Here is a 21307-nt window from a genome sequence, read left to right on the forward strand (position 1 = left end):
ACAACAACAACAAAAATCACCAAAGGCGAAGTACAAAGAAGTAAATTATTTGACTGTTAGTATGGTATAGTGAGGTGAAGGAAATGGCTTCATCTTCAGATCTGAATTTGATCATTTAAGTCAGTCTTCTTACAACGTTATTTCAACAGGTTTGTATTTGTTTGGATTTATAGTGTAATTGGCCATTTTCTTTTTAGTTCCTGTTTATGTCTGTACCTAAGCATCTCATTCTCTCTTCCCCATACTAGTTAAATCTTACCTTTCCTTCTATGTGGAATCTTTTTTTCCTGAGTCCTGTTGTTCAGGCTTTGTTCAGGTTTTATGTGCAAAACTGGAATCATTTCTTTTGCTGTCTCACTCCATTCTAAAGAGCTAGAATCTTCCTGATTCTGCCTGAGAGTATGTTTCTGTGGACCTTCTAGAAATGTTGGACTTTTTTCAGGCTTTTTCTTTGGAAGACTTAAAGTACTTGGTCCATGGGGAGACCTATGGGATTCTACATTAAAGTGCTGTGTATCTGGAGTTGATGATGATGAATAAGCAATTTCTAAGTGGTCCACTCCAGGGAGCAAATATAATTCGGGATGAAGTGCCTAAAACATACAATGTGTTAATTAGACAAGGAAGAAATAAGCGACATGAACTGCACACTTGAAATGATAACTTGAAAACTGTATGATACGTACATGTGGGGGAGCAAATAACTTGAGTTTCAGTTCTGTTTCTTGTTTTGCCTTCACCTTGGAACATAAAAAAGCAAGTAAAATCAACAAAATAACTTCTATAAAAGGTATGCAGCATACCAATCGATTTGTATATGTTATTTTCTTGGTAAGTTACATATGACAAATTACATTTATTACACTAGCACTTTGGGTGGGAATAACATAGATGACAATTCTCTGTTTTCTGACATGGCATCTATTCATTAGTACTTTTGTCAGACTTCAAAATGTGTGCTATAATCAGCCCAACAGGAGTGTGTGTGTATTTTTATAAATATCTTCACCCATTACGCTTTCACTTAGGGCTCAAAGGCCCTTAGCCAACTCCCAGCTGAAGTCAGTGGAAAGACTCCCTGTTGACTTCATTAGGAGTTGGATTAGGCCCAGTCTGAATAGGAAGTGTGTGTTAAGTAATATGGTTCTCTCAATTCAATTGTTAAAACAAATATTTTAATATAGAAAAAGAATCCACTGACTCTCCTGAAGACTTCTATTGTGCTTAAGGAATTTTTTATTAGTTGTCTTGATATCTTTGGCTACATCCTTTTCAGATTTTCACTTAGTCCTCTTAATAAACAAAATCTCAGGTCATCAATGCATATTTAAGAGCATATTTGAAATCAGTGTGTCTTATGGAGAATAAGAAATCTGAACTTCTATTTAACCCTGTCTTTAACCAATTAAATAAATTCAATTAAACTAAATATAGGACAAAATTCTGCTCTCAGTTACTCAAAGGCAATAATCGATTTCACTTACAAATTATTAAAAAAAAAATTAACGTGTTTTCCTAATTCAAATGCCCCTTACTTTGTAAGAAAGGTGCAGCTCTTGGAATAGCTTACATTGTTACTGTTGTGAAACAGCAGAACTGAAAAACTCAGCAAATATTTGATCACAGAGATATAAATACAAGAGGTTACCATGACCCCAAACAAACAGGAAGATAATACCAACTGCATAGGACTACTTTAAAATTCACAAGATTAAATCAATATTTACAGCTTGGTGCTAAAAATGTCCAGTTATCTATGCTAGGATATTTTAATTTTCTAACTATTAAAGAAAAAATACTTTATTAAATATGTGACAATCTCAGTAGAGCAGGGGAAAATCTTCCCTGTTTTGCTTCAGAAAAATTTAATGGGGGAAAAGGTATAAAATGTTGCCAAATATCCAGTTTCAAAAAAAAAAAAAACGCAAAAGAAAAAATCTAGGGAAAATGCAGAAATAACTTACCACTGCTAGCTTTTTCCCTATATGTTTCAGAAATATAAACTTATCTGCAACAGCATCTTCACCCAGGAAGTCTCCAAGCTGCTCCCGCAGTACCCTCAGTGTGACATGACGAGGCACCCTAGAAAACCATTATTCATTATTACATTTGTAAGAAATGATGATGGCTATTTAGTTTGCAATGTGAGAATGTGCCTGAAATGTTGTATTTCCAGATCAGAGAGGCTTAGTGTTTCAAAGTCATGATGGTGCATCACAATATGATAATACTGCGAATCAAATGTGATCACAAAACTACCTGAGAAGTGTTCACATCTCACTTATCCATACAAAAAGCAAAGGGGCAGGACCTGCAATTTGAAAAAAGTGTGGGAAACACTTTTGCTTGTCTGACACTAGAAGACAAAATTACTGGGAACTACAATGAGGGTATCTGTGCAAAAGACAGAACTTTCTTGGTGGCTGGCCCAAAACTGCGGAATCAATTCCCCTAGGACGAAGGAGTATCACAGATGTTCTCTAAATGCAAAGTGCATCTTGCCTTCTCTATAGAAACATACAGGAATGTATGTGCATGTGTGTTATTAAACAAAAAACTCCACAGCACACACTTCTTCCCCAGAGAAGGATGAGAGAACAAAAATATGTGACAGATGTTAATCATGTTAGTGGACAAATTGGAGAAAGACCAGAGGAGAGCAACAAAAATGATTAATGGTCTAGAAAACATGGCCTACAGGGAAAGATTAAAAAAATTGGGTTTAATCTGGAGAAGAGAAGACTCAGAGGGGACATGGTAACAGTCTTCAAGTATGTGGAAGGTGATAAAATGTTCTTCACTGAGGACAGGACAAGAAGTAATGGGCTTAAACTGCAGCAAAGGAGATTTAAGTTAGACATTAGGAAACCTTCGGAACTGTAAGGAACAAATTACCTAGGGAAGTTGTGAATCTCCATCACTGGAGGTTTTTAAGAACTGGTTAGACAAACACCTGCCAGACATGGTCTAGATCAGGTGTCTCAAACTCAATGACCATGAGGGCCACATGAGGACTAGTACATGGGCCCGAGGGCCGCACCATTGACCACCTCCTGCCCTGGTCCCGCCCCCACTCCACCCCTTCCGTGAGGCCCCTCCCCTGCCCTGCCTCTTCCCACCCCTTCTGTGCCCCCATTCCAACCCCTTCCCTGAAATCCCACCACAACTCCACCCCCTCCCTGCCCCCAGGGGGTGCAGGGTGTGGCAGGGGGCTCAGGGCAGGGGGTTAGGGTGCAGGAAGGGTACGGGGTGCAGCAGGGGGCTCAGGACAGGGGGTCTGGCTGCAGGAGGGGTTCAGGGGTCGGGTCTGGCCCGGTGCGCACTGGGGGCAGGGCTCCTTGCCTGCCTGCCGTGCCCCCGCGCCACTCCGGGAAGAGGCAGGGACCTGGGTGGCGGGGGCACAGGGGTCTGTGTGTTGCCCTGGCCGCTCCTCCAGGTACCTCCCCCGAAGCTCCCATTGGCCGTGGTTCCCTGTTCCCGGCCAATGGGAGCTGCTCTAGGTAAATGCTAGGGGAGTGGTGGGCTGCGGAAAATAACCCCGCGGGCCGCGTGTTTGAGACCCCTGGTCTAGATAATACTTAGCCCTGTCTCAGTGCAGGGAACTAAACTAGATGACCTATCAAGGTCTCTTCCAGTCCTACATTTCTATGATTCTATGGTGCTTAATGCGCTACTGGAAGGTACTTAGGCCTGGTCTACACTAGAACATTAGGTTGTTTAACTACCTGGGTCACAGGTGTGAAAAATCAACACCCCTAAACAGCATTGTTAAGCTGACCTAAGTTTCCATATGGACAGTTGTAGATTGACTGAAGAATTCTTCTGTAGACTTAGTTACTGCCTCCTGGGGAGGTGGATTACCTAGACTGACAGGGGAATCCCTCACATCAGCAATAGGTAGGGACTACACAGAAGTGCCACAGCAGTGAAGTTGCAGAGGGACAGCTGTGCTGCTGTAATGTTTTAAGTGTAGAAAAGCCCATTAATACCAAGGTAGAGTAGAATAGAAATGGGACAGAGCCAACCACATGAGAATGCAAGGTTCTACTTGGGAATTTAGCCTTTCTTTGGTTGACTGCCTCCTCATATACTTTGCCTTCACTTGCTGTCCATCCTTCAGGGATGGTTTCCCACAGCACGGGACCTTTTGGGATGGTATTGTGACATGATGACTTTATGAAATATTTCAGAAATCATCTCATGAGCCAGAGCTGACTTTTTGTCTTATGTCCTTGTATATTTTAAGGCTAGACAGGTAGGCTAGAAAATTTCAATTTGAAAAACAATGTTGTTATTTAATTAGAGCACAAGAGTTTATCTGAAAACAGACAAATTTACTATTTTTTTCTTTCCGATCATGTAGAAAAAAAATCTAATGTTTTACCTCAAAAAGAAAATATTCATTCTTTCTCTAAACCTTTGAGTGTCAAGATTTAGCTAACAGCAAATTTTTGCAGCCCACATAGCAACTCTTGAAAATAAAGCTGGAGCATAAAATGCAAACACAGATACAATGTTCACTGCAACATCAAAACATTACCATAATAAACATTTGATACGTTTACCATAAGCTAAACATGTACATAATTTAATACCCCAATTTGTGTGCAATACCCACACTCTGGGTTGCTTTGCTATTTTAAACTTGATTTCTACATTGCAAGATCTCCATCAGTGATTAGTTTTCTTCTCAAAGCTCCACAAAGAATGTGAGAGAATATTTACTTTGGCATCCCTCCATGCTTTGTAAGAAGTTCTTTTGGGGCTCATGTGACAAGGACAACTAGCTATCCTTTTGGTATGCAGAGAGCTTACAATGCAAGTGAACATTTCAATTTATTAGACTGCTTGATGGTACCTATTACCTTTAGATCATTTTGATCTTCTGTAACTTCTTTGCACCCTCAGGGTTCCTAATGACTGTTCTTGTGAGTAAAGACTATAGTACCCTTCCTTTCCTGTGATCACAGATTAGGGCTCAATCCTGCTTTAAGTGGGAGTGGATTGGGCTTCAGCTGGTCATTCACACCAACATGACCTGCCTTCAGTAGCAAGTCAGGGGTAACATTCTTTTAAAGCAGGGGTCTAAAACACATGGCCTGCGGGGTTATTTTCTGCGGCCCGCCAGCTCTCCGCAGCACCCCCCAGCATTTACTTAGAGTGACTCCGGTCCAGTGCGCACCGGGGACAGGGCAGGCTGCTTGCCTGCCTGCCTTGCCCCCGTGCCGCTCCGGGAAGGGGCCAGGACCCGAGGGAGGCGGGCGGGGGGGGGGCACAGAGGTCTGTGTGTTGCACTGGCAGCTCCTCCAAGCACCGCCCCCCCCCCGCAGCTCCCATTGGCCGGGAATGGGGAACCGCGACCAATGGGAGCTTCGGGGGAGGTACCTGGAGGAGCGGCCAGGGCAACACACAGACCCCTGTGGCCCCTCCCCCTCAGGTCCTGGCCGCTTCCTGGAGCAGTGCAGGGGCAGGGCAGGCAGGCAAGGAGTCTGCCCTCCCCTGCCCTGCCCCCGGTGTGCGCTGGGCCAGACCCACCCCCTGAACCCCTCCTGCAGCCGAACCCCCTGCCCTGAGCTCCCTGCTGCACCCCACACCCCTCCTGCACCCCGACCCCCTGCCTTAAGCCGCCTGCAGCACCCCGAACCCCTGCCCTGAGCCCCCTGCGGCACCCTGCACACCTCCTGCACCCCAACCCCCTCCCCTGAGCCCCCTGCTGCACCCCAACCCCCTGCCCTGAGCCCCCTGCCACACCCTGCACCCCAACCCCCTGCCTTGAGCCCCCTGCCACACCCTGCACCCATCCTTTACCCCCTGGGGGCAGGAAGAGGGCAGAGTTGGGGTGGGGATTTCAGGGAAGGGGTTGGAATAGGGGCAGGAAAGGGATGGGAAGAGGCGGGGCCTCACAAAAGGGGTGGAGTGGGGGCGGGGCCAGGGCAGCAGGGCAGCCCTCGGGCCAATTTACTAGTCCTCATGTGGCCCTCATGGTCATTTGAGTTTCAGACCCCTGTTTTAAAACATGTCAGACAGTGTCTTCTTTCAAGTTAAATTAACTATAGCATTCACTTCCTTTTCTTAAACTCATTAGACTTTTAGTGGTGAAATCAATGGCAAAACTCTCAGGACTGCAAAGGGGTTAGGGTTTCATCCTTAATAACTTGTATGTTACAAAAGAGAAAACATTCAGAAAATAAAAAATGTTAAAGGTTAATCTTTTGCTTTCTGTTGCAAGGTCTGGTAAAAATATTTTAGAAATTTAGGCCCAGATTCTGCAATGAGCTCTGCCCAGGTAGACCCAATGCACACATGGAGCCACATCAATTTTAATAGGTTCCAAGCAGAGCTCAATGCAGGATTGGAGTCTAAGTTACACAAAGGACAATAAATATGGACAGGCAAACATTCCAATTGTATGAATAAAAAACATTCCAATTGTGGAATTCATGTTGCTGTCTAACCACCTGTCCAACACCATGTCTTTTTAAAAGGGAGGCACTCTCTCTCTCTCTCTCTCTCACTAATTCCCCTTTTGGAAATGCATTTTAGTGGTCCAGATTCTTGGCTATGGTGCAGCTAAGTTTCGTGTAGCCCAAGAAAAGCAAAGTTGGCTGTGTGCCACCTTTGTATCTCCTGGATTCTGGAAGCGACCACAGAACAGGAACATCAAGGACTGTTCTAGCTAATGCGGTGCTGCAATGGTTCCCTACAGAGCTATCCAGCTGCATGGATTAGCTGAAGCACTGTATAAAGGAATTACTCACAGGCATACGTGTATGAAGGATTGGGGTCTAAAGCAGCGTTTTTCGTCATTATTTAGGAATTACTCACCTTATAAATCCAGCTGAAATGAATTTGCTAGTAAGAGCTGCAGAAACTGTATTTAATGTGAAGTTCCACACTTCTTCTGGGACATAAAAAACATGAAGCTCTACCAACTAAATGCAGTGAGAGAAGATTATCTCAGTTATAGATATACAGTAAGCATTTAAATCAGAAGTCTCAAATTCAAATGACCACGATTGGCCTGAGGACCGCACCACTGACCACCCGCCACCACTGCCCTGGCCCTGCCCCCACTCCTCCCCTTCCATGAGGCCCCGCCCCTGCATCGCCTCTTCCCACCCCTTCCCTGCCCCCATTTCAACCCCTTCCCTGAAATCCCCATCCCAACTCCGCTGCTCCCTGCCCCCAGGGGGTGCAGGAGTGGTGCAGGATGTGGCAGAGGGCTCAGGGAAGGGGGTTGGGGTGCAGGGGGTCAGGGTGCAGGGTGTGGCAGGAGGTTCAGGGCAGGGGGTTTGGGTGCAGGAGGTATGCGGGGTGCAGCAGGGGGCTCAGGGCAGCGGTGTGGGGTATGGCAGGGGGCTCAGGGCAGGGGGTTGGGGTGCAGGACTGTGGGGTGTGTCAGGGGGCTCAGGGCAGCAGTGTGGGGTGTGGCAGGGGGCTCAGGGCAGGGTGTCGGGGTGCATGAGAGGTGTGGGGTGCAGCAGGGGGGTTGGCTGCAGGAGGGGTTTGGGGGCGGGTCCAGCCTGGTGCGCACTGCGGGCAGGGCAGGCTCCTTAGAACATACATGTTTTTAATGCACACAAGGCTTTTACTTGGTATCAGTGAACCAGTTATTTGAATAATAACATTTAGACTTGCAGAGTCAGGTAGATTTTCGAAGTACTGTATAAACATGGTTAAAAATCATTATCAGGTAGTCAGTTATACAGGCTTTGGACTGCTAGCAGAAAGGAGATTTACAATAATATAATAAAAAGAAAAGGAGTACTTGTGGCACCTTAGAGACTAACCAATTTATTTGAGCATGAGCTTTCGTGAGCTACAGCTCACTTCATTGGATGCATACTGTGGAAAATATAGAAGATGTTTTTACACACAAACCATGAAAAAAATGGGTGTTTATCACTACAAAAGGTTTTCTCTCCCCCCCCACCCCACACCCTACTCTCCTGCTGGTAATAGCTTATCTAAAGTGATCACTCTCCTTACAATAAGAAAAGGAGTACTTGTGGCACCTTAGAGACTAACCAATTTATTTGAGCATGAGCTTTCGTGAGCTACAGCTCACTTCATCGGATGCATTGGTTAGTCTCTAAGGTGCCATAAGTACTCCTTTTCTTTTTGCAAATACAGACTAACACGGCTGTTATTCTGAAACCTCTACTTACAATGTATATGATAATCAAGGTGGGTCATTTCCAGCACAAATCCAGGTTTTCTCCCCCCCCCCCCCCAAAACAAACCCACTCTCCTGTTGGTAATAGCTTATCTAAAGTGATCACTCTCCTTACAATGTGTATGATAATCAAGGTGGGCCATTTCCAGCACAAATCCAGGGTTTAACAAGAACGTCTGAGGAACAGTGGGTGGGGGGAGGAAAGGAATAAGCAAGGGGAAATAGGTTACTTTTTATAATGACTCAACCATTCCCAGTCTCTATTCAAGCCTAAATTAATTGTATCCAATTTGCAAATTAATTCCAATTCAGCAGTCTCTTGTTGGAGTCTGTTTTCGAATTTTTTTTGTTGAAGGATAGTAACTTTGAGATCAGAAATCGAGTGACCAGAGAGATTGAAGTGTTCTCCGACTTATGAATGTTATAATTCTTGACATCTGATTTGTGTCCATTTATTCTTTTACGTAGAGACTGTCCAGTTTGACCAATGTACATGGCAGAGGGGCATTGCTGGCACGATGGCATATATCACATTGGTGGATGTGCAGGTGAACAAGTCTTTGATAGTGTGGCTGATGTTATTAGGCCCTGTGATGGTGTCCCCTGAATAGATATGTGGGCACAGTTGGCAACGAACTTTGTTGCAAGGATAGGTTCCTGGGTTAGTGGTTCTGTTGTGTGGTATGTAGTTGCTGGTGAGTATTTGCTTCAGGTTGTGGGGCTGTCTGTAAGCAAGGACTGGCCTGTCTCCCAAGATTTGTGAGTGTGATGGGTCGTCCTTCAGGATAGGTTGTAGATCCTTGATAATGCATTGGAGAGGTTTTAGTTGGGGGCTGAAAGTGATGGCTAGTGGCGTTCTGTTATTTTCTTTGTTAGGCCTGTCCTGTAGTAGGTGACTTCTGGGAATTCTTCTGGTTCTATCTGTTTCTTCACTTCCGCAGGTAGGTATTGTAGTTGTAAGAATGCTTGATAGAGATCTTGTAGGTGTTTGTCTCTGTCTGAGGGGTTGGAGCAAATGCGGTTGTATCGCAAAGCTTGGCTGTAGACAATGGATCGTGTGGTGCGGTCAGGGTGAAAGCTGGAGGCATGTAGGTAGGAACAGCGGTCAGTAGGTTTCCGGTATAGGGTGGTGTTTATGTGACCATCGTTTATTAGCACTGTAGTGTCCAGGAAGTGGGTCTCTTGTGTGGACTGGACCAGGCTGAGGTTGATGGTGGGATGGAAATTGTTGAAATCATGGTGGAATTCCTCAAGGGCTTCTTTTCCACGGGTCCAGATGATGAAGATGTCATCAATATAGCGCAAGTAGAGTAGGGGCGTTAGGGGACGAGAGCTGAGGAAGCGTTGTTCTAAGTCAGCCATAAAAATGTTGGCATACTGTGGGGCCATGCAGGTACCCATAGCAGTGCCGCTGATTTGAAGGTATACATTGTCCCCAAATGTAAAATAGTTATGGGTAAGGACAAAGTCACAAAGTTCAGCCACCAGGTTAGCCGTGACATTATTGGGGATAGTGTTCTTGACTGCTTGTAGTCCATCTTTGTGTGCAATGTTGGTGTAGAGGGCTTCTACATCCATAGTGGCCAGGATGGTGTCATCAGGAAGATTACTGATGGATTGTAGTATCCTGAGGAAGTCAGTGGTGTCTCAAAGGTAGCTGAGAGTGCTGGAAGTGTAGGGCCTGAGGAGGGAGTCTACATAGCCAGACAATCCTGCTGTCAGGGTGCCAATGCCTGAGAATGGTTGAGTCATTATAAAAAGTAACCTATTTCCCCTTGCTTATTCCTTTCCCCCCCACCCACTGTTCCTCAGAGTTCTTGTTAAACCCTGGATTTGTGCTGGAAATGGCCCACCTTGATTATCATACACATTGTAAGGAGAGTGATCACTTTAGATAAGCTATTACCAACAGGAGAGTGGGTTTGTTTGGGGGATGGGGGGAAGAGAAAACCTAGATTTGCGCTGGAAATGGCCCACCTTGATTATCATATACATTGTAAGGAGAGTGATCACTTTAGATAAGCTATTACCAGCAGGAGAGTGGGGTGGGGGAGAAAGCCTTTTGTAGTGATAAACACCCATCTTTTTCATGGTTTGTGTGTATAAAAACATCTTCTGTATTTTCCACAGTATGCATCCGATGAAGTGAGCTGTAGCTCACGAAAGCTTATGCTCAAATATATTGGTTAGTCTCTAAGGTGCCACAAGTACTCCTTTTCTTTTTGCGAATACAGACTAACACGGCTGTTACTCTGAAACCTGAAATAATATAATAATAATGGACCATATCCTGCAGTATTAACTCAGAAATTTCCCAGTGATAGGATATAGCTCACGAATAAGAAAAATAGCTAAAGTGCTGACAAATGTCAGCCATGGAATAATTACGAATGATTGTAGAGGTTCACTTTTGCAAATTAGAATGTTTCAGTAGAACTATAAACTTGGGTCCAATATCTCCTTTCTGCTCCTTACAAACCTCACTCCAATTATCATTTTATAAAATTATAAATGTTTTCTATATTAATAAAAATACTAATGCAGACTCAAGACCAGCAGAGGAGTTTACACCTCTGAGTCATTGTTTGCAGACATTATATCAATTTACACTTGGTTCACATTTGGCAGGCTCTCTCTGCAATTATAAGTTCTAAAGAAGTACTTTAAAAAAAAAGAAAGAAAACCTGGATTCAGCACAATCTGAATATTTCACATGGGCCACATAAATAATCATGAGGGCTGGATTTGGACCGCACACATTTCAATTGACAGCGTGTTCAGTGTGGAAATTTTTCACAGAAATAACGTTGAAACTATTTTATATTTTATTCTGTAGAAGTCAGGGGAGAGGAGCTGTGCTGCTGTTGGATGTTACTCCACCAGCAATGATTGGAACTGACTAAAAATACTTGAAGTCCTCAGAGAGATATGTGACCTCCCAAAATCTGTAGAGCTCTAAGAGCCTGATGCAAAGTCCACTGAAGTCAATGCAAAGGCTTCTATGAACTTGAATGGGCTTGGATCAGGGCCTCAGTGTAAAACAGTTTGTGGAGAAGCCTCCATGTGCCTGTGTTGAGGGAAAGGGCTCAGGGCTTAATTTGTAATGAAAGAGGTGCTAGGGCTCAAGCAATTAGGTGCTGGAGTTCAAGCAATTTATTTACATTCATAACTGATGCAGCAAGCCCAGAAGTGCCAGGGCTATGAAATGCAAAGCTTAGAGGTGCCAGGCTCAGCCCTGGCACAAATTAATCACTGTCTCTACTGCCTTGCATCTTGTGTATTCATATACACTTTTCCAGATCAGAATGCTGGCATTTAACAGCTACTTTGCATGAATGTAAATGGCTACACAAAGTGTAAGGCAATGGAAAATCAGGCCCTTTATGCTCTAGTTTTACTCCTTGCCTTCACTCTGAGCCATGCAACAGAAAGGCGTGCAGGGCTCACCATTAATATACATTCGTCTTATTAATGACAAACTCAGACGGAGGTCTTCACAACACTAGGAAAAAAATTCAAAACATTTCCAGACTTCTAAGAATTATAGCAATAGTCCAAGTACTCAAGTGCACAGGCCAGTGGCTGTTGAAACCACGACTAGACCTGAGCTGAGGAGGGTTAGGTGACATTATGCTTAAAACTGTGGTGGCCATGGGAGCCCTGCTGATAGCTGAGCTGCCAATATTGCTATCTTTGATGCAGCTGAACCAGTGTTAGAAATAGTGGGAAATTTTTGGAAAAGTTTCCTAGTGTATATGTGGCCTATATAAACAACCATCACAAATAAGCTTTAGTGAATATTCCTACAAACTTTTGGTTATTAAACATAAACTAAACTTTGAATGGTTTTTCACGTACACATCTTTAAAATAAGTGGATATTTTCTTCACATATCTGCCAGAAAATGTTGCATGGCAGAAACTTTCACAGTTTAGAACAGTTATACAGATTTTCTAAAATATTCAGAGCAAAAATTCTCACCTCTGATGTTGGAGGTCTAGTTTGACTGAATGACATATTCACTGGTGCCTGTATTGGATGTCACTGAATTCCAGATGGATTTTTAAATTTCGTTTGTATCTTAGCACTACGTAACTGTAAGGGTTATGATAAATCCTGTAAGTCAAAAATGGTATTCCATTCAGTTTGAATCTGTTTCCACTTCGTACAAAAGTTTTAGAAAAAAGCAGCAGAGAGCTTGTAAGTAGGTCCTGGATTCAGGCTGATGGCTTTGATTCCAGCAAAACCTGAAGACAAACTGCAAAGAGTTAAGTACTGACTAGTAGGCTTAACACTCCCTTTGATGTGAACACACCTTCTATACAACTAAATATCACCTAAGTAACCCAGTGAATTGCATAATTGCAGTTGTGCAACTGAGGTTTGCATTAGTATTCTGAGTAACATTTTCCATTCTTCTTTCATCAAAAAGTATTTAATTACTGTATATAGTTTTCTATATTTCTACAGTGCATCTAACAAACACAAGATGTATTTCTTCCAGTGTCTGGATTTATTTTTGGTAGGTGGGCAAGAATGGCAGAGTCTGAAGCCATGCAGTCATTCACACCTATGACATTTCAGCATGCAAGAATCAAAATGGAAAAGTAGTCCAAGGACACTTGGCTTCATCCACGAAGCAAGAGAGGATGTGGGAATGGGCAAGTCCCTGTATCATTAATCCTATCTACGGATATGCACATTTCAAACTGTGATAATTTCTCCACGGATTCCAATACCCAGATTTTTCATGCTATTTAACCCTCATTTTAGTGGGGTATTGAACCATCAATGCATTGTTTCAATGCAAGAAAGGCTTCCTGGATCAGTGTTGGAAGCTGACAAATCTGACTGCTAATAGGACACATCTTATCTAGACTGGTAAAAGCAAACGCCTGGTCAAACCAGAATAAAGGTTGTTTCTTGGCCTGGGTGCAAGGTTCAACATCAAAAAGGCACATACACTTCCTAGGCTTTTACACAACACTTGCTTTAGATCCTTTGCTGCCATAAATATACACTACCTGTCAGGTTGCTGACAAGTACCAAACGAGCTAGTATAGACAGGCTGATGATTAGTGCTTCTGGTTTTTTGAGTTTATTAATTTAATTTTTGGAGGATTATTTGTATCAATTTTTGAATTTTATGTAGATGTCCAAAAACCAGGGTTTTTCATGGCTTTCTCTTTGTATATGTTATATATATATTACTCATTACAGTCATATATGCTGTAATGAGTAATCTCTTTGTAATGTTCCCTAGTGAGCATCAGCAAGGTCTACTGAGACCAATTAACGTTGCAATATGTTAGTGTGCATTACAAATCACACCTCCCATAGTCTGCATTACTGCTCCATGTAGACAAGCTCTCAGACACAAGTAACCTTTTCTGGTATTTACTGGATAAGCACCAATTTAATTTGTTTTGCATCGGGGGTGTTTTATTTGTGTTTTTTGGTTAAAACTAAATTAAGAAGCCCTATTTATGATTAACAAATAGAGACAGATAGATTATCATTAAAAGGACAGAATTGAGCGTCTGGCTTTAATTCCCAGTTCTGCCCTTCACTGAGTTCTGATCCTGACTTCAGTAGTTTTACCTGAATAAGGAACACAAGGTCACTTTGATCAGACCCCTCTTTTGAGACATTAGGAAAGTCATTTAACAACTCTGTGCCTCAGTATCCCTATCACTAAAATGAAAATAATAATTCTCATTGACCTCCCATGGCTGTTATGAGTCTTGATTAATGATTGTTCATAAAGTGCTTTAAGATCCTCAGTAAAAAGACCTGAGGAGTGCAAAGTATTCTTCTTCCTCCTATTCCATTTAGACTGCAAACACTGTTTACATTTTTCGTTGATGACTGAGATTACCATATCTAATGGTTCCTTTAAAACAACAGATTTAATTGTCTCTTTAGGCCCTTGGCCTACAAACCACAAATTCTCCAATCTTGTGTTTTACACGGATGTAATTTTCTATCACTATAAAAACAAACAAAAAGCCTATGCTTACTGTACCACCCACCCCAGTGCCTTATTCTACATATTCCTTCCTTCCTTCTTTCCTCCCTCTCGGTCTCTATCCCATTGCTTTTTCCTGTTTTGTCAAAGTAAATCCAGATTCTAAGATCTTTGGCCAAGAACCTCGGAGGTATTTAGGTTCCTAACTTCTACTGAAATCAATGTGATTATAAAATGGCCAATAATTGTACAACATATCTATTATCAAATACTATATCACAGTCGTTCAGTTACCATCTTTTTCTAGAATAAGGGATTTAAAACCAGTTGTCAAAAGGTTTTAGATGAGAATTTATGTTTTTCAGCAAAAAAACCCCTCAAGCTACAATTTCTATTAATCTTTTGTTGTCTGAATTAATTGCAACAAACTCAAAATGCATCTAGTTAATGGGAGTCCTCTAAATTAGTATTTTTTCCTAGAAACATCTGTTGAAATTAGATTGATATGTTTAGGTCAATTTATCTGAGGAGCTAATTTTATTCTGACTCATCACAAGCATTATTTTATAGTATAAAAACTCTCTAGGCCTGGATTCAGCATTATTTTCTCCCTAAATCCAACCTAAAACAAATGTCCATTTTGTCTTCATTTTAGGGGAATTTCTCCAGAAATTACTTGGAAGCTACTAAAGAAATGCAAAGTCCCAAACCCACAATATATAGTGGGAGCATTATATGCCAGCGATTGAAACTTTGTTTTACTATTCACCTTATTTTTCTCAGAAATAGTGAATTATAAATCAAATACTCAAAATCCATGAAAAATCTAATACAAAACGGTATACTAATGTATACTTGTAGAACTAACTGTTCACCATCCTAGAGGCAGGGTGGGTGAGGTAAATCAACTTGTGTTGATGAAAGGATAAGCCAGTTTAAGCAGTACATGAAAGAAACAAAAGTCACTAGTGCCAGAGAGGCACTCCTAAGAACCATGTTCTGATTGTTCAAATATAATGAGGGAAGGAGATTGCGGTTTTTGGTCGACTTTGCCACAGGCTTGTGTGATCTCATCTTAGGCAAGTTGCAGCTTCTCCTTCCCCATTTATAAAATGGGCTGTTACTCCAAAGGTGAGCAGGGCAGGAGGTTCACTTCATGAGTTTATATAGAAGGCACTTTGGGATCGCTGGCTAGCAGGTGCAACAGAGCCGCAAATTACATTATCTTGTATGTTTCTTCTTCGGTTTGGGTTATTTGATTTACCCTGCGCCGCTTGGCTGGCCTTGCCCCGGCCGAGGGAGGGGTTTCCTGGGTAACGTTTCCCTTTTCAGACACTGCCAGGCGAGCAGAGGCCCTTGACCACAGAAACACCGGGTCACTAAGGCGCCACGATTACCTGCCCCGGCGCCTTCTCGCCACGTGTCCCAGGGGCCGGAGCAAACCAAGCGGAGGCGCTGAACCCCGATCCCGGGACTCCTGGCGCTGGGGCTGCCCAGGGACGGGGGTATGGCCACGCTATCAGGCCCTAGGGAGATACGCCGCTACGGGGATACCTGCGGGGCTGTATCGGGACAGTGACATTGGCGTCATTTCCCACAGGCTCCGCCGCCCCAGACCCCACAGCACACCCGGGCTGGGGCCGCCCCGCCCCGTTGCCGGGGGCCGCTCCGGCGAGCCCCCGAGCGCGGTCACAGCGCCCCCTCAGGCCGGGCCGGCGCGCCGCCCTCCCGCTGAGACGGCGGCTGCGCAGGCGCCGGCGGCAGTTTGGGAAGCGCCGGAAACTTCGTGCTAAAGTTCCGAGCAGCGCCTGGCTCCGCCGCCCGAGCCGAGCCGAGCCGAGCCGCTCCCCGCGCGCCATGTCGGGCTCCTCCAGCGTGGCGGCCATGAAGAAGGTGGTGCAGCAGCTGCGCCTGGAGGCCAGCGTGAGCCGCGTGAAGGTGGGAAAGGCCGCGGGGCACCCGGCCGGGCCGCCAGTGCCGCGCCCAGGCCCCGCGCCGGAGGGGCAGAGCTGCCGCCCGGGACGGCCCGCAGCTCCCGTTACTCTGGGCTAACGGCTAGTCGAGAGCCCCTGTGCCCAGCTGTCCGCGCGTGCCCAGCCCCGAGCCCCGCGGGGGCCCGCCGCGCAGGGGTGGGGCGGGCGGGGCTCCAGGCCGTTCTTGTACGTGCGGACACACGCGCCCCACGCGCAGGGCTGTTGTGCCGGGCAACTGGGTGGGGTGACAGCGGCCGCAGGCTCAGCGCGTCCCAGCCGCTCGCTTCCTGATCCCGGGGTGTGCTGTGCTGCAGGGCGGGGCTGCCCCAGCTGGGCACCTTCCCCTCCGGGCCCGTCACTTAAGGTGCCCTGCTGTGCGGAGTCTCCCCGCCCTGCCACCTCCCTGCACAGGGCTCGCTCAGCCTGGGCCTGGGCCAGTCGATTAGCTTTGGTCAAGGTCCAAACTGCAGAGAAAATAATTAAAAGTCCAGGTCAGTTCCCACTGATCTGCGTTTGGCCCCCGGTCCACCTGTTGACTACCCCTGGTTTCGGCTGTTGCAGGCCTCTACCCCGTTTTGATTATTCAGATATAAAGTTGAGACATCCCTGGAGCCCTCGCATACGCTGAGTGAACATCGCCTGTGGACTTGGGGGCTAGGATAGGCCTTGTGTCAAATTGGCAAGCTACAGTTTGCAGGTCTCCCTTCAAAATGAGTAACTGGGGAGAAAGCACCTGCTATGTTTTCATTTTACTGCTATGTTTTAATGTACCTACAACCTTTTGTAAAAAAAATAATGCTCTTCATGTCTTGTCTCATCCCAAGAATGTTTTCTTGATGGAGAGGAATGGGACAATGAAGTTAGTTTATCTGAGGCAGCCACAATTGGCCTTGTTTTTCCTCCAAAATGAGGGCTATTCTTATGTTGTGGGGAAAGCTTAAAAAATGTGTAAAGCAACCTTCAGGCTAAGTTAGAGAGAATTGTTTTTTTAAAAATTTATTTGGTGATGGACTTGCAGACATGTTAGTTAAGCATGACAGCATCAAGGATGATTTAAAACAGTGAGACTCAACCTTTCCAGACTACTGTACCCCTTTCTTGAGTCTGATTTGTCTTACAAACCCCCAAGTTTCACCTCACTTAAAATCTACTTGCTTACAAAATCAGACATAAAAATACAAAAGTGTCACAGTACACTAGTACTGAAAACGTGCACACTTTCATTTTTACCATAGAATTATAAAATAAATCAACTGGAATATAAATATACTTATTTCTGTGTACAGCATATGGCGCAGTATAAATAAGTCATTGTATGAAATTTTAGTTTGTACTGATTTCACTAGTGCTTTTTCTGTAGCCTGTTGTAAAACTAGACACATATCTAGATAAGTTTATGTAACCCCAGAACGCATATCGCTGGTTGAAAACCACTTATTTAAAATTTTTCACCTGAGTGGCAGAAGGCTTTTCCCTCTCCTTTTGGTGCATATAAAATACAATTTAAATGACCAGCTACTGGAAGGTTTGGTCAGAGTAAATTAGGCTTTGTTTTCAGCCACTCCTCCCACTTAATTCAAAGGCTTAAACTCTTTTGGGGAGGGACTGTGTCTCAAGAGTTTGCACTGTGACCTCCACAGTGTCACCGCACTCTGAGTCATCAGCCTGCAAGTGTAATACAGATATAGACACCACTTCTAGGATCATCACTGTGCTTAGTTTGGAACTGAATTTTAAAATACAGTGGGTGGATTTTTCACATTCTTGAGGGCATATATAGATTCTTATATCAATATATTTATACAAAAATGGTATACTGACATAACTCTTGTTATTCTTAAGGCTTGTCTTCAGTGTTAGCTTAAGTTATCGAGTTCACACTTATTCAAGTGAGAGAAGTTGAAAACACTGAAACACAACATTAGAGCAGCACAATAGGATTGGATTAGTAGCATGGAGTAGTTGAGTCCCCACTGCTTTACTAGTCCTAGCACAGGGGTGGGCAAGCTTTCTGGCCCGAGGGCCACATGGGGGTTCCAAAACTGTATGGAGGGCTGGGTAGGGAAGGGTGTGCCTCCCCAAACAGTGTGGCCTCTGCCCCCTCCCACTTCCCGCCCCCTGACTGCCCTTCTCGGAGCCATCCAACCCCCCCATTCCTTGTCCCCTGACTGCCCCCTCCCAGAACCCCGCCCCCTAGCCAACCACTCCGTGTCCCAACTGCCCCCCAGGACCCTCTGCCCCCTTACCATGCTGCTCAGAGTGCCAGGACTGGCAGCTATGCTGCCCAGCAGGAGCTTGCTGCCCCACTGCCCAGAGCACTGGTGGCACGGCAAGCTGAGGCTGTAGGGGAGGGAGGGGAGCCAGGGAGGGGCCAGGGGCTAGCCTCCCCGTCCAGGAACTAAAGGGCCGGGCAGGACGGTCCCACAGGCTGCAGTTTCCAATCTCTGTCCTAGCAACACCTGAGCTTCAACCTATACACTGCCAAACCAGCCACCTCAAGTTAAAAGCACCACTTATCTGAACCTAGTTGTTTGTGCACAGGAGCTGGGATAGAGTCAACACTTGTTATACCTTGAGCTAACCCTGTAGTGAAGACAAGCCCTTAGAAAAAGTAAAACAGTCTTGGGACTTGCATCAGGTGGCAGACACTGGTGTATGATTGCATGTCTTGTAAAAATTAGCCATAGTGCATTCAATGCTACTTCAGCTTGAGGGACCTGTGTGTATAGTAGCCAAGAGCTGACTTTCAAAGATGTGCTGAACTGTGCACCCAGTATCTGAAGACAAGACCAACTCCCTTAAAATAGAGTATTACTGAATGCTGTAGTTTTTCTGACTGAACAAAAACTAAAATGCAAGTGTTTTGTGTGTAATAAAATCTAGCTGTACTGAATGCAGCACCCTCTATACGTTACAGAATATGTTACATACAAGATAAAAGTATTTGCTGTGAATCCTAATTTAAAATTTACTTTATGACTAGGTTTCTCAAGCCGCAGCAGACTTGAAGCAGTTCTGTCTGCAGAATGCACAACATGATCCCCTACTGACAGGAGTGTCTTCAAGTACAAATCCATTCAGACCCCAGAAAGTCTGTTCATTTTTGTAATTTGGTGAACTATCTTGGTCTCTTTCAGTGGTAAGTTTTTTAAACGAACAATGATACAAGTTGTTCCTGTTTGTCCTGATAATATAAGCTGCCATCAGGTCATTCATTTTAAATGTATATAACATTCATTTTAGAGTATATTTTTAAAAAGTTCTGACTTTTCAATAAACTTTTCCACTAAAATAGACTGCTCTCATTTCCTCACCAAAGAAAAGAATTTAATGCTAGTGAACAATGTCCTGTTTGCCAGTTCTAAAGTCTTTTGTCCATGGAGCAGGTAGAGCATGGATTCTGGCAGTGTAAGATTCTGCTCTACACTAAGCTTTTCCTGAGAACCACACCCAGGAATTAAGATGCAGTGGTAATCAAGTTCTTTTAGTACTCCACTCAAAAAACCCCTTACTTGTAATAAGAATTTAAATGCTATTTCTCAAGTCCCAGCCCCTACCATCACAATTTGGGGGGGGACCTGAAACATCTGTTTCTGCTGACATCACATGCAGAAGTCCTTTGGGCAACAGTTTAGACATACTACCTCTAAAAGAGAGGGTTTTTTCCCCCTGTAACCTCTCCAGACAGCAAACTTTATGGGGGCAGTCCTACTCTGTTTTGAGGATGAGCCAGAAAAGTTAGGAACACCTGGTGGTGGTGGGCAGCAAAGTGATTGTCCTTGGTCTACAGCATTAGTGGAGGCAGTAGCTACCACCTCTCACCCAATAGTCTGTGTCTCTTCATGTGGAAGTGGTATTTAGAGGAGAATGTTTGCAACTGTTGTTGCTGTAGAACAATTTATTTTCTCTGGTCAACCAGTTCAGACCACTCAATTTAACAGATCCAGCTCCCAGGACAACAAGCCCCCTATTTACTTGTACAAGTTGGATTCTGCCTCTAGTCCCTGCTGTATAAAATCCTACCTCAGAGAATTTACAATATATAAACTTCTGAAAGTGATGGCAATGAAAGCCACCCTTTGTCCCATGAGCTACCTGTGAAGGTGAACTAATTTATACCTACTTGTGCATCCAATGAAGTGAGCTATAGCTCACGAAAGCTTATGCTCAAATAAATTGGTTAGTCTTTAAGGTGCCACAAGTACTCCTTTTCTTTTTACTTGTCTATAGTGTCATAGATTTACGTGGGAGTACTTTCATCAAGCATGCATACAGATTTTCATTACTTTTTTCTAACCACTTCCTTTTTTTTTTTGTCTTTCAGATCTTTTAACACCTTTTCACAGCTGCTCTGTGTGGAGAGAATGTGACTCAAGGAGTGGCTTGGTTTGAAGTCTGTACAAAAGCTTAGCCTTAACAATGTGCCAAGTTAACTCTGTAAATCGCTACTGTTGTCAAACCTCTTACCATCTACCTCTCCAAATGAACTGTGTGCTAGCTGCAATAACTTCTACTTCATGAGGGAATCAGTTTTACATACCAAGCAAAAAATAAAAATGTTTTGACTTAATCTGTTTTTGGAATGACTGTAGGGCTGTTTTGTTACTGTGACTCCAATACTTCTCGAAAGTTATTTGAGTTATATATTTACTAAAGCATACTCTGATCGGAGACTTCAAATATTGTGGGTATTCCACATCACTAGCCTGTAACAATTTCAACTGAAGCCAAAAGCACAGATTTCTTCAGAAGTACTCATCTGTGCCCATACAAAGTCGGTGTTGAAGCCAGTGAAGGTTTTTGTTTTACTCATTACTTGCAGTAGAGAAGAACCATTGCTCTTTTCTACTCAAGATACATAAAGTATCTTCATAATTTTTATGTTACTTGTTCTTAAAAGCAACATAAGACTGATTGGTTACAAAAGTCCCTCTTGGAAGCTGTACAATCCAATTCCTCGCACCCATTTAGCTGATTTAAAGCGTTTGTCTACAAAACAGACTTTGATTACCAATTTGTTAAACCACTGGCCAGCTATTCGCTTTTTAGCACCCAGATTAGGGCTGTATTTGCACCCGGAGGCAAATTACTCAAATGGAAGAAGCTGCCTTTCAGACAGTGTGTGCATTTAATGAAGTTCAGATACAGCTATATATATACACACACACACTTGCTCCATTTTTGGAAACT

General features: G+C 44.0%; 2 protein-coding genes across 2 annotated transcripts in view; one reads left to right on the forward strand and one right to left on the reverse strand.

Moving 5' to 3' along the window:
• Positions 1-12193, reverse strand: part of SPATA1 (spermatogenesis associated 1) — a 33732-nt gene extending 21539 nt beyond the window's left edge. Inside the window, exons 1-5 of the mRNA XM_077823617.1 lie at positions 12158-12193; positions 6826-6932; positions 1965-2082; positions 687-740; positions 260-593 (exon numbers count right to left, since the gene is read on the reverse strand). Coding sequence (XP_077679743.1) covers positions 260-593; positions 687-740; positions 1965-2082; positions 6826-6932; positions 12158-12193 — 649 coding nt within the window. The remainder of the gene's footprint in view (positions 1-259; positions 594-686; positions 741-1964; positions 2083-6825; positions 6933-12157) is intronic.
• Positions 12194-15874: 3681 nt separating this feature from the next.
• GNG5 (G protein subunit gamma 5) lies at positions 15875-20687 on the forward strand. Its single transcript, XM_077823542.1, has 3 exons — positions 15875-16082; positions 19101-19256; positions 20442-20687. The coding sequence occupies exons 1-2, from the start codon at positions 16002-16004 to the stop codon at positions 19224-19226; spliced, it is 207 nt and encodes a 68-aa protein (XP_077679668.1). The 5' UTR covers positions 15875-16001; the 3' UTR covers positions 19227-19256; positions 20442-20687.
• The last annotated feature ends 620 nt before the right edge of the window (positions 20688-21307 follow it).

This window comes from Eretmochelys imbricata, chromosome 8, assembly GCF_965152235.1.
Source record: "Eretmochelys imbricata isolate rEreImb1 chromosome 8, rEreImb1.hap1, whole genome shotgun sequence".
In the NCBI taxonomy this organism is placed as follows: domain Eukaryota; kingdom Metazoa; phylum Chordata; order Testudines; family Cheloniidae; genus Eretmochelys; species Eretmochelys imbricata.